Raw genomic sequence first — 12463 nt, forward strand, 5'->3', positions numbered from 1 at the left:
TGAAAAGAAAAACAAAGACTGGCAAAAACGCCTAGCGCACAACTTCTGCAGTGTGGGGGATCCCAACAACAAAGATGGCAACCATGCTTATTGACATGTAATTTATGCACGTGATAAGCAACATAATGCTCAGACTTGTTCCAACCAGGCTAAATAATAAACAGTAAAGCCCCTCCATGATTTTATTTCATATTCTAAAATGTATAAATGTATTTTTCTCAGGCCTCTATGTATTGGTAAAGTCCCCCTCTAGCCCAGAGAGAGAACAAATCCTGGAGTCGTCACTGATGTTAAAAAAAAAAAAAAAGTTGTCGGGGGGCACAGAAAGGCAGGTCCAAAAGTGAGGCGGTCAATTGGTGACTGTCCCCAATTGACCGCCCGGTTCTGCCACCTCCCAAAAAAGAATACTTCTAGTTAACTTTTGCGTTCAGTGAGGTCGTTTCGAGTCTCCGAAAAGTCCGGGGTGTCCCCAACGCCACACCACGGATATTTGCCAACAGCAATTGGGTATCCTTTCTAATCAAGCCCCGCCCCCTGCCTTTGCATCCATCCCCGAGACAACAAGTTGAGGGCAACACACACACGAGCGCGCACGCTGGCACGCAAGTATTTCAACGTTTGTCGCCGTGGTCCGCGTTCTCCGGCGGATCATTTTGGGTGGACTTGCAACAAATCTTTTTGGAAGCGGCATGACGTTCCGGAGGCTGAAGATGGTCGAATCAAACGGACCGGACAGTGCGGCGGCGTCTCTTCCGGACAACGATGTCTATTTCCCGTCGTCCCAGTCGGACAGCTGCCAGCGGACGGCGCCGCTCAAGAACGACTCTTCGGAGGTTTATAACTACAAGACGCTGGCTTACTCCGGAGGCACTCTGCCCAGAAACCTGAGAAAGGTAAAGTAATCACCTGTTGAAAGATTTAAACGGCTGTCAATTGTCGGCTGCATAGAAATCTTTGATTCGAAATTCAAAAGGAGTTAGCGTGCTGCCGTTAATTAACGTATCGAGCTGTTCTGCTGTGTTAAAAACCCAAAAGTAACACTTAAAATAGAACATTGGACAACTGGGTCCCAGGGTCACCCGATTATTATTAAAAGAATGCATTATTTATTCATCTTTTTTCTCGAATGATTCTATAAACGTTTACTGTACATCACACAGCATTTCACCAATTGTATTTATGGCGCCCCGTTAATGGTCACGAATTAAACGAGTCAGGATGAAACCACCGAAAGATTCATGTTGTGTGAGTTAAGTTGCAGAGCTGACAGAAATACTCACACTCTGTTAAAAAAATAGTACAACTAGAAATACGGATTCAATTTTTCCGAATGACTTTGCTAAAAATAAAGTGAAATATAGTATGCAGTAATAAGATTTGTAACTCATTACTTTGCACCACTGATTTGATGTGTAAATTAGTAATATTCAGTGCAAACTTCTTTGTAAATGTTTTTCTCCACTTGTTTTCAGGCTGTTGTTTAAATTAAAAAACATACGTGACTTCCGACATTACCGCAGGATCAAACATCGACAACTATAGTGCTTTGATGTCGTCTCAACGGCCTGTATTCCATGCTACAGTGGCTCCTTTAAAGTTTGAGCACAAACAGTTCCAGGGTCATATTGTTGCTATCCTAAAATTTAAGACAGTATTATTTAACACGTTTAGTGTTGAATGAATAAAATTAGCAACGTTAATTCATAAATTCGCTTTGCATAATTCTCACTCGATTGTACTATATTTTTCTCTGATCGGCCATTGTTGAGGCTGCTGTCTCATTTTTTAATGAAATCTTGAGGAAATTCAAAAAATTCCTGGCCTGACGTGCTCTTGAGAACATTTTCATCATCAGCATGTTTTGCCAGCCATGATGTAAAGCACCCCTCTACCGACGGCCGGAGTGACATAACCTTTATTAAGCGTTGCGTAACGCTGGCTAACAGCAACACTTTTTTTTTCCTGGCCGTTTCCCCTCTCTGGAGCCCAAAAGTCATTTGCGTGCCAGTTGGACATTTGGTAGCTGAGAAAGTTGACTTGCGCGTCCAGACTGGAGGTGCAACAAGGGCGCATTGTGATCATGTGAGGGCAGCCCATCCTTGCTGTAGCACCCCCCCGCCCCCCTTCAGATGTTGCCCTGTGTGGGTTTTGGGGGAATAATAAATGCTCTCATTGAGAAGTCTGCGTGACAATTCTGTAAGTGAGGAGACTTAAAGAAAGCAACAGTTTACGAGCTGGCACAAAGCGGCCTTTCATCAGAAAAGGACTGAGTTGGAACAGAGCTAAGAAGTGAAGCCTTGTGGACAGATATCGTCTTCTATTTATTTTGGTGGGCCCAGTTTGACTTGGGCTTAATGTACATACTGTGAAAGACTCTCCACCTTTCTTTCCTGGATCCCTAATGGTCGGAAAAGCATGTAGAAAGGTGACTGTAGCTTCTGCTGAAGTAAACAAGTGTGACACACATTTGTAGTTTCATTGTGGACTTACGATGACATCGGAAGCCTAAAAATACACCCGTAAAGTGCACATGTGCGTTGGCTTGACAGACCAGTTTGTGCGGTGTGTGTGCGTGAGTGTTTGTGTTGTGTGCACGCGTGAGGTGGGTGTGCCCAGGAAAGGCCCGGGAAAACCCTCATAAGTCAAGAGTGTCTTGACGTGCTTGTTTCTCTTTTGCAGGCTGGCGGCTCACAGAAATGGAAGCCCCAAATCCAGTCACCAGCAGAACCGCAAAGGTAAAAACGTGATGACACAGCTTGTGCATGTACAAGACAAGTAAAAAAATAATTGTGGGGAGCAAAGCACTTTGATGGGTGCCTCATACACAGAAGAACCTCTTAGACTCCGGGGGACATTGATTGACAAAAATAGCCCTTTCCATTGCAAATAGAAATGTTTCATTCCGTAGTCTAAACCCAAACAGGTTCTACAGTCAATGTTTTAAGTAGAATGTTAACATTCTTAATTCATTATAAGTGTAAAGAGAAGTTAATCACTGTGAATGGTCAAATTTAAGTGTACATTTAATGATAACAGCAAAAGGTGAAGCTGAATATGCATCACATATGCGCCTCATGCATCAAACTGTCTTAACTGTCATACAAGTGTGAAAAGAAGTTCACCACTTTTGATAGAGGTAGAGTGGTTCCTTTCCGAATTGTTCCAGTGTAAAAGTTCTGAGCATATCCGCCACAAGCTTTTCTGCAATCTTTTCCTGGCATACCGCTTGTAATGGAGTACTGTTAAATATTTCTATGATTTCTATGCATATTTATCACGTGCAAAGGTTTTAGTTCATCCATCCATCCATCCATTTTCCGAACCGCTTGATCCTCACTAGGGTCGCGGGGGGTGCTGGAGCCTATCCCAGCCATCTCCGGGCAGTAGGCGGGGGACACCCTGAATCAGTTGCCAGCCAATCGCAGGGCACACAGAGACGAACAACCATCTACGCCCACACTCACACCTAGGGAGAATTTAGAGCGTCCAATCAGCCTGACATGCATGTTTTTGGAATGTGGGAGGAAACCGGAGCACCCGGAGAAAACCCACGCAGGCCCGGGGAGAACATGCAAACTCCACACAGGGAGGCCGGAGCTGGAATCGAACCCGGTGCCCCTGCACTGTGAAGCCGACGTGCTAACCACTGGACTACCGGGCCGCCCGGTTTTAGTTCAGCAAACCAATTTTAACATCACGCAGAGACTACCCGAGGAAATACAAAATGCAGTTTCTAAACACCAATTTAGTTTATTAAGGCGCCAAAAAAAAACTTACTGTCCCTATTGGAAAAAGAAATTGCCCCCTGAAAACTAATAGTGCTACCTTTGGCAGCAATATCTGAAATCAAGCATTTGTGATAATGGCGATGAGTCTTTTGCATCCCTGTGGAGGCATTTTGACGCACTCTTCACAGAATTGCTTCAACTCCGCCATATTGGAAAGTTTTCTAGCTCGAACGGCCCGTTTCAATCCTTTTTCATGGCCCTGCAGTTGTAGAATAGTGTGAGACGACGCATCGGGAGTGAAATCTTTTTGGCCCTGCTGTTGCCACTCTACCAGTTAAAAATTCTGATGAATTTGCCTTTTTTTTTCTTGCATCCCCAGGAAGGTGGTGGTGCTGGAGAGGATGGACGGACAAACGTTTGGTTTTGAGATTCAGGTAAGAGAAGCAGTCATTGGGGGTTTGTTTTCTGTTCAAAATGGTGTCCTCGGGGACGGATGTAACATGAAGTGGTGCACTGTCTCGACGCAACCATACACGACATTGTTCTTTTTATGGTTGGGGCGATCTCCGGATCTCCGCCCTTCCTGCGTCTTTCTGTAGCCAGAAGGAAATGAACTCAAGAGGCTCAGGCGGGCCACCATTTTGGTTGCTTGACATTTTGACGTTCCTGTTTTCTGTCGTGATGTGCGGCATGGTGCGCGTGTTTATCAGGTGGCCCGGTCTGGTTCTTTGTGGGTTCTGTCCGTGTCACAAGAGCATGTCTGCTGTGACTCTGCTGACCGATGCAGTGAGGAAGTCGCAACAGATGTTGTCATAACAACAAGATGTTATGTTAGCTATTGAGGTTTTACATAAGCGCAACTAAATTCCGGCCCGATCTGAGACAGATCGATGTACGTAATAATTGACAGTTTGAGGGAAATGGCACCACACATACGGTCTATACTTTGGATCCCTCGACATGTGTCATTCATTTAACATCCAAACATAGAATTTCCCATCAAAATTTCAATGAAAATCCTTATCTCAGCTGCTTTGAAATGAACAAACTGGCTAACCCGATATGAAAGGTGGTTTCATATAAAAGGTGACATGTACTGAATTTCTTTTACGATTTAAAACAGCCCCCCCCCCCCAGGTGACTCTTGAAATCGCTGCGTATGTTCATTTGTGAGACGCAAACACACACACACAAAACTTCCTTGCTGAAGGAATATCTACTGACGACCAAACGCTCGTCCTCCAAAAGACATCTTCTATTGTTAATAGTCAACTAACGATGCCGTCGTGCCAAGCGTCTCAACCGCATCATTTTTGGACGGTTGTATCAGGGCTGAACGGGTGCCCTCTCCCAACGGATCGGAGATTCACTATTCCTTCTGTGTCCCAGAAAGAACTTTTTGAAAAGCCAAAGAAAATTTGCTCTCGTGCCAGGTCGTCGTCATGCGAGCACACACTCCGTGAGATCACACTAAAAGTGCACATCACCGCAAACTCCGGGGCCCTTTTGGTGCAGATCTAAGCATTTTCATTTTTTGCCATTAGAGCCTGCTTGCAGTCAGTGCCAAGTATGACGGCACTCTTCCAAATCTAACCGCTTGGCCCCCGCTTGGGAAGGACAGAGGGAAACATTCTCACAACATATGTCCAACAAACAAGTCAGACATGCTTAGCATCGTTTCGCCTTGGCGGAGGTCCGCACGCCACTGACTGTCATGCGTTTGTTGATGATTGTTGCGCGGCAGCGCGACACCTCTGGATCTTGAGCCACGTGGTCTGCGGTCTGTTGCGGCTTCCTGAGCGCGTCATTCTCTGCTTGCGTTATCAGCACAATGTCACACGGCGCCAACATTTCCAGTGCGGTGACATCAATCATGTGGCGGAAGCTCCACGACAGGAAAGAGGAACTTTTTTTTTTTTTCTAGTGTTCAGTCTGACGGAAGGCCGTGTGTGTCTTTCAGACTTACGGCTTGCTTCATCAGGACCAAAACACGGTGGAAATGTGCACGTTTGTGTACAAGGTGCATGATGACAGCCCGGCCCAGCTTGCAGGACTTAGAGTTGGTAAGTTTAAACTCCGTCTGGTTATTTTGTAGCGCTCATTCGGCTCAGGGTCTCTGCTGAGCTAAACATATGCCGGTAGACTTTGGGTGGGTCAAGGGTTGCCTAGACTGGTCACCAAGTCGATCACAGGGCACATTCAGGGACTCAACCAAGACCACATTTAGTCATGAGTTAACCCATCTTAGGCATCTTACTAAGAGGAGATCACGGTGAGGTTATCCAAACTTAATTCAAAAAAGGCCAGAGCTGTTTGTTTCGAGCCCAGACTGAGACGCAGACGTGCTAGCCACACGGCTGGCGAAAATCAACAAAAAAGCCAAAACTGTATCACTCAAAGGCATAACAGCCATGTGGGGTTAGACCACAGTCTCCTTAACTCCTCCTCAACATTCTAGCGGTCATAATTGATCAAATATTTTCAAAGCTCGCACATCTTACTCAAACCTATTCTTCTTAGTTTAAAACCTTGAACGGGAACTGTTTCGGACACCGGGTCATTGGCGAAAGGACGACTTTGAGGGATTTTAGGAAATGGAGATAAAATCCTTCCCATTGTAATGGCTTAAAATCATAAACCCCCTTTTTGACTATGTGGATGTTTCAAGTAACATTCTTAATGGTCTTTCAAGTGTAAAAATAAGAGTTAAGGTTCCGGTTGCGGATGAGCTGGCGAATGCTGGGCGGGCGCCAGCCAATCACGAGGCGCTTGTAGACAAACAAACATCCACGCTGACACTCCACACCCTTGGACAGTATCTGTCAGCATTCACATGAAATGGTTATTGTGATATTGTTTCTATTTTTAGTGTCAGTCAATACCAACCTGTGAGTGTTTTTTTTTTTTTCCACTGATATAAGCTGAAACAGAAATAACAATGTTCCCAAGCTAGTCACTCCGCCATCTACTTCCTTCTTCCTCTCGCTTCAGTTTCACTTCCTAAATCCCTCTCGCACGCTATTGTGCCAACACACAAAATGAAGCCCAGGCAGGGAACTATGCTTCGGGATGAAAAAAGACAAACCAGCTTCCACTTCCCCTGAGAGGTGCACATGTCTTACCCGTATGTGGAATCAAACCATTCAATCCAAACGGAACCAAGTGACAAATGTGTGCGCCGTCGCAGGGGAGACCATCGCAAGTGTGAACGAGGCCCCTGTGGAGGGATTTCGACACAAGGAGATTGTCCAGCTCATCAAGGCGTGTGGAAACACTCTCAGGTACAAACAAGTTTAACACACACACACAAAAATGTTGTTGTTTTTTTCAATTAAATGTATTGATATTCCACAATACAATACATCTTTATATAGTGCTTTCACATTAGCTGCATCTGGAACAAAGCGATTTACAGAACAGTGAACATAAAATTACAGAACATATAACAGAAACTCATCATAACCGTCATACCATCGTAACAACTATTCCTGCATACGCCTTGTTGTTTGAAGCGGTTATCGATGAGAGTAGAGAATCAAAGTCTCAAAACGCGCATGCCGTCCCGCGTGTCGGCTACAAGCTAAGTTTGAACGTAAACAAAAAGTTGTAGCGTGCATTGACAAAAAAAAAAAAAAGAGAGATTGGTTCACTTCTCCCGCGCCATGGAAATCCGCTTCAATTCCAAGCCGCGACTCTCGGTTCCAAATAGGCATCCGCGCTCCGTGCCGACGCTCCTTCCTCGTCATCCTCAACTTCAGCAGCCATCCACCCAGCTGCACCAACGCAGACTGTCCAACAACGCCGCTGAACATCCATCCATCCATCTTTTATGCTGCCCATGACAGGCGCAAAAAACCACAAGTGCGCCGGGGCTGTCGAGCTGCGACAGTCAAATTGCGCAGATAACCCCTCGTCATACGCGCGTGCTACCGAGAAGGCGCAACCACCATAAAAAAATAAATAAAAAACCCCACAAAGCTCCTGAAGATCTCTTGCATTATGCTCGACTGCTGTCACTTGGAAACGACTAGATCAGGGGTGTCAAACATACGGCCCGTGGGTCGAAACCGGCCCGCAAGCAGGTTCGATCAGGCCCGCAGGATAATTTAAAAGTGAAAAAATTCATAAGAGACACGGAATGACTACTTTTAACAAGGTGCAATTCATGGACTATCCGCTAGATCTGTTTATTAAATTTCAACATTTTCCTAATGCTCTTGTGCTTCTTTAGACCAAAACAAAGGAAAGACATTATTTGGGTTATTTATAGCAGAGTATGGTATAATTTTAATGGTCCGGCCCACTTTACATCTACCGAGGCTATATGTGGCCCACAATGTGAAATGAGTTTGACACCCCTGGACTAGATGAAACATTAGCGGTTACCCGTCTTGAAGCTTCTGCAGTACGAGGCGAGGTGAACTGCATCGGAGTGCCACGGCGGGTGAACACGACAACATAGACTGACATGAAGGAGTTCGCCAACAATCCCTCACAGCACAAAAACACACACAAAGTGTGAATGTGTAGTTCCTCTTCACAATGGCCTCCTCAGTTTCTGGTTTATGAAAAGTGCCTTTGATAAGGTTCAATGTTTTTCCCACACTTTTCAGACTTTTTTTTTTCTTAAATAACCACTTCCTCTTTTGGCTATTAAATCCTGTCGCCTTCTTTCCTTCAAGGCTGGAGACGATTTATAGCGACGCCATCCGGAAAGCCGAGCTGGAGGCACGACTGCAGTATCTGAAGGTGAGCCGTTAGTCAACACACGCACACAAGCGCACACACACACACACGGAGGCCTGCCGGGTTTCGACACCCCCCCCCCCCCCCATCCACACCTGTCACTCACACTCACACCTGTCACGTCAGCGTTTTCTCCAGCACGCTCTCTCACATTCTTGCATCGGAGCCGTTGTCGCAGCTTCCTGTCAAGTGGTCGAGCAAGCGCCACTTTAACCTCCTAAAAGATTTCAGCAGCTGTGCCTTTAATCCCACCAGCCGCCAGCCCTCTCGCACACTAATCCAACTTTTTTTGCAGATTAACCACCAACCTACTGCATTAGACACTCTGAAAGGATGCGCATTTCCAAATGTGGATGTTACAAAAGAAGGCACCCGGCATTGCAGCTCAGTAATTCGATTCCGTGTCATGTATCTACCGCCGCTTACATCAGATGTTATGTCGTGGCACTTTACATTGAATCGAGCAGATCGAGAACATCTGACGAGAGCAACTGAACCCCACATGAGCAAGCAATAGACGGCGGCATAGGAAAGAAAAGACTTTAAAAAAAAAAGAAAGAAAGCTGGACCGCAGATTGTGCCGACCATCTGCCTTGACCAGTTGGGTTCAGAGGAGGACAGTAGACAAGAAAAATGGAAGCGTTGATCATCTGAAAAGCGAAAAACGACATGAACTGGAAGTTAGGAAGTCTGTTGTGGCTTCCGTTGGGAGTAAAAGGGATTGTCTTGTTCCTTTGCAGCAAACGCTCCATGAGAAGTGGGAAGAGTATCGCTCGTTGATGGTGCAGGAGCAGAGGCTTGTTCATGGTAAGCCGCATCCTTTCTTCGTGACTCACTTGCTCGTCAGCCAGCGCGCCTGTTTCCATTAACATCAAAGACTGTTTAGTCTTCCGATAAAGATAAACTTGCATGTTGTTCAAAAACATCAAAGATAAGTTGGTCGTAAACAACCTGATGAGCATTTTCAAACGGCAAAGGCAACCGTAACGTCACGTGTGCCTTTTGTCAGCAACTGACCAGTTTGACTATTCCATATTCATTTTCCGTAATTATCAGTCATTACCAAACCTAACTTGTTTCTTTATCACCAGAGAAAGTGACTGACAGCATTTTTTTATCATTATTTTAAACAAAGAAGAAAATTTAGACCAGGCTTCTGCAACTTAGTTTGCCCCCGAGCCATTTTTTTTTCCTAACGCACAACCCTCAAAGACGTTGCAGTCCTTCACTGAACCCGACACACATGCTTTCTAGTTCACGAGGAAGATAATTTAGTCTTCAATAAACCTAAACGAGAAACATCAAGCAACCAACCGAGCAAAATTGTTTTCCTTTCATCAACCGACCCAAATGGCATCTTTTTGTCAACCGATTCGACAGATGCGCCATCCAACCAGCCTCACATGTGTATTCTTAACTCATTCACTCCCAAAGACGTTTTTAAACGTCTTTTCAGACTTGGTCCAGAATTGGCTGGTACTAAATGAGTTAATTGATTTTAGTAATTCATAGCAAAGCTAACATGTTTTCAAAGACAATGTAGTCTTGGTGCACAAGTGTTTTTGAATACGAGACCTTATATGCGTGTTGCTGTAAACATCTGGGGAACTGCGGTGTGACAATTGAAACGGGCGTCTGTTTGTTTTTATTGGACATAAGCCACCGTGTCCAAACTCTATCTGATCCAGAGGCGATCCGAGTCGGTGCAAGCTAACACCGTCGTCGCTCATGTATCTCAGGTATCGTGATGAGCGACGCCTCCGTGTACGAGTCCCTGGAGTCGGCGGGCGTGTACGGCAGCCTCGGAGCGCCCAGCCCGGCCGCTCGCCGCTCCCTGCACGGCACCGGCAGCTCCAGCAGCAGCGCCAGCGTCCTCAGCGCGGCCACCGAAGACGACCCCCTCTACCAGACGTGCTTGTATCACGCGGACGCCACGGGCGACTCTGATGTCAGCGGGGGCAAAAGGCACAAACAGCAGCCGCCGCCGCCGGCAAGGAAGCAGCGCTTGCGGCCCGCCAGCGAGCTCTTCGCCTCGGCCAAGACGCAGTTGACACGCAGCGCCAGCACTCGCAGCCACACGCGCGCGCCATCGTCTGCGCCCGCCGCCGCTGACAAACCGCCGGGCTTCAGCTCGTTGCAGAGGAAACACAGAAGCTTCCGGAGGCACCTGCTCAAGTTCATCCCGGGCTTGAACAGGCCGATGGAGGAGGAGGAGAGCAAACTGTGATATGGCTTCCCCTTTCAAGACTGTCTGGGCAAAAATCCTCACAAAAGCTTCAAGTGACCAAAGGCTGTTTCTCCAGCCGCCAGTCTTCCAAAGCTGTATAGAACTGCTAAGTTTACTTTTCATTCTTTTATTTATGTTAGGTTATTTATTTATTTGAAATGTGTCTGGCTTTAAGTCTACAATGAAGAATGAAGGGGTTCTTTTCCTGTTTTTACTGCATGCAGCAACTTTTCTTGTGACAGCTGACGAATCATTTTGCAACTCATTTTGTAAGTTTGATGTTTACTCTAAAGAGTCATGTTTTTTTCTGCCAAAAGTATTGTTTCAAAAAAAGGCATTTCAGGTTGAATTCTGGTTTGTTGTTTCAAAAAAAGGCATTTCAGGTTTAATTCCGGTTTGTTTGTTTAAAAAAATAAAAATAAAGAGGCATTTCAGGTTGAATTCTGGTTTGTTTGGGGGTTTTTACGCCAGTGACATACATTGAATTCATTGATGATATCCACAAACATGACGCAAAACGAGATGGGAGATACTGCACATACTAGAACATGCCACCGCATTTACACAATCCACTCCCATTGGAACATACAGGTAGAGGTTTGACCAATTACCCACTGAGACTTTCTCGATCACTTTCCAAATTTTGATTAGACATCCGCGACTTTCCAATTTATGGATTTCATTGTGAATGTCTACAACGTTGCATTTCTGTGCACTTACGAGTGTTGGAGCATCACATGTGCGCTGTGAAATACAGTATAATCCTTCATACGGTCGTCATTACAAGCGAGTGTTGGTGGCTTAAGGCGGGGTGTTGTGCATGTGAGGTGTGTAGAATGGTGGCTCTTGTATCAACGCTGACACACTTTGTCAGGAGGAATGTGGAGAGGAAGGCATGACCCTGAATTCCAACCACAACCACTTTCTTTCTTCCAGCTGCTCATTACACCTCTTCCCATATTCCCATGGCTGCCTATTTGTGTGTGCATATGTATGTGTGTTTGTGTTGGAGGTGGGCGCTGGAAGGCTTTTCTTTCTTAGCTGACCCCTGAGGTCAAGCTGGTCACTCTCTCGCTTCATTCAGCAAGGCTGAGCCCTTTTGTCAGCAGGTTGAACATGGCGAAGGGACGGACATAGTAAGCCGTTTTTTTACAGCCAAAAAGGACGACCGTGTATAGTAAGGCGTTTTTTACCCAAAAATAAACAACAACAACAACAATCAGGGACAGTAAGGCGTTTTTTTTTACCGGGGGGAAAAAAAAACGATCAGGGATAATTAGGCATTTTTTATATTAAAAAAAAAACACCAGGTATAGTAAGGCATTTTTTACCAAAAAAAAAACAACAAAAAACAACAATCAGGGACAGTAAGGCGTTTTTTTTACCGGAGAAAAAAAAACGATCAGGGATAATTAGGAATTTTTTTATTTAAAAAAAAAAAAACACCATGTATAGTAAGGCGTTTTTAACCGAAAAAAAGATGACCATGTATAGTAAGGTGTTTTTTACCAAAAAAAAAAACAACAACAACAATCAGGGACAGTAAGGCGTTTTTTACTGAAAAAAAATTGGCTTTTTTTTATTTAAAAAAAAAAACGACCAGGTATAGTAAGGCGTTTTTTACCGAAAAAAAACCCCACGTATAGTAATTAAAGCCAAGTAGACCCCTCCCCCAGCCCAACCCCCCAATGAGGTTTAATGTAAAAATAGAGGTTTTGTGAAAATCATATTTTTCACAACAGAATTCATGGTATGTGGCCTT

At 45.1% G+C, this 12463-nt stretch overlaps 1 protein-coding gene across 2 annotated transcripts; it reads left to right on the forward strand.

The window, feature by feature from the left end:
* Positions 1 to 539: 539 nt before the first annotated feature.
* tamalin (trafficking regulator and scaffold protein tamalin) lies at positions 540 to 11142 on the forward strand. 2 transcript variants are annotated; one of them, XR_015100207.1, is made up of 9 exons: positions 540 to 893; positions 2680 to 2735; positions 4108 to 4162; positions 5689 to 5791; positions 6916 to 7009; positions 8411 to 8477; positions 9215 to 9281; positions 10214 to 11044; positions 11085 to 11142. XR_015100207.1 is itself a non-coding variant. In XM_086105032.1 (8 exons), the coding sequence occupies exons 1-8, from the start codon at positions 690 to 692 to the stop codon at positions 10699 to 10701; spliced, it is 1134 nt and encodes a 377-aa protein (XP_085961158.1). In that variant the 5' UTR covers positions 540 to 689; the 3' UTR covers positions 10702 to 11142. The 2 variants fall into 2 exon arrangements, 1 of the variants encoding a protein (XP_085961158.1); XM_086105032.1 differs by having other exon boundaries at positions 10214 to 11142.
* The last annotated feature ends 1321 nt before the right edge of the window (positions 11143 to 12463 follow it).

Source organism: Hippocampus guttulatus, chromosome 1 (assembly GCF_054856545.1).
Source record: "Hippocampus guttulatus isolate MCC_2025c chromosome 1, RoL_Hgut_1.0, whole genome shotgun sequence".
Lineage (NCBI taxonomy): Eukaryota > Metazoa > Chordata > Actinopteri > Syngnathiformes > Syngnathidae > Hippocampus > Hippocampus guttulatus.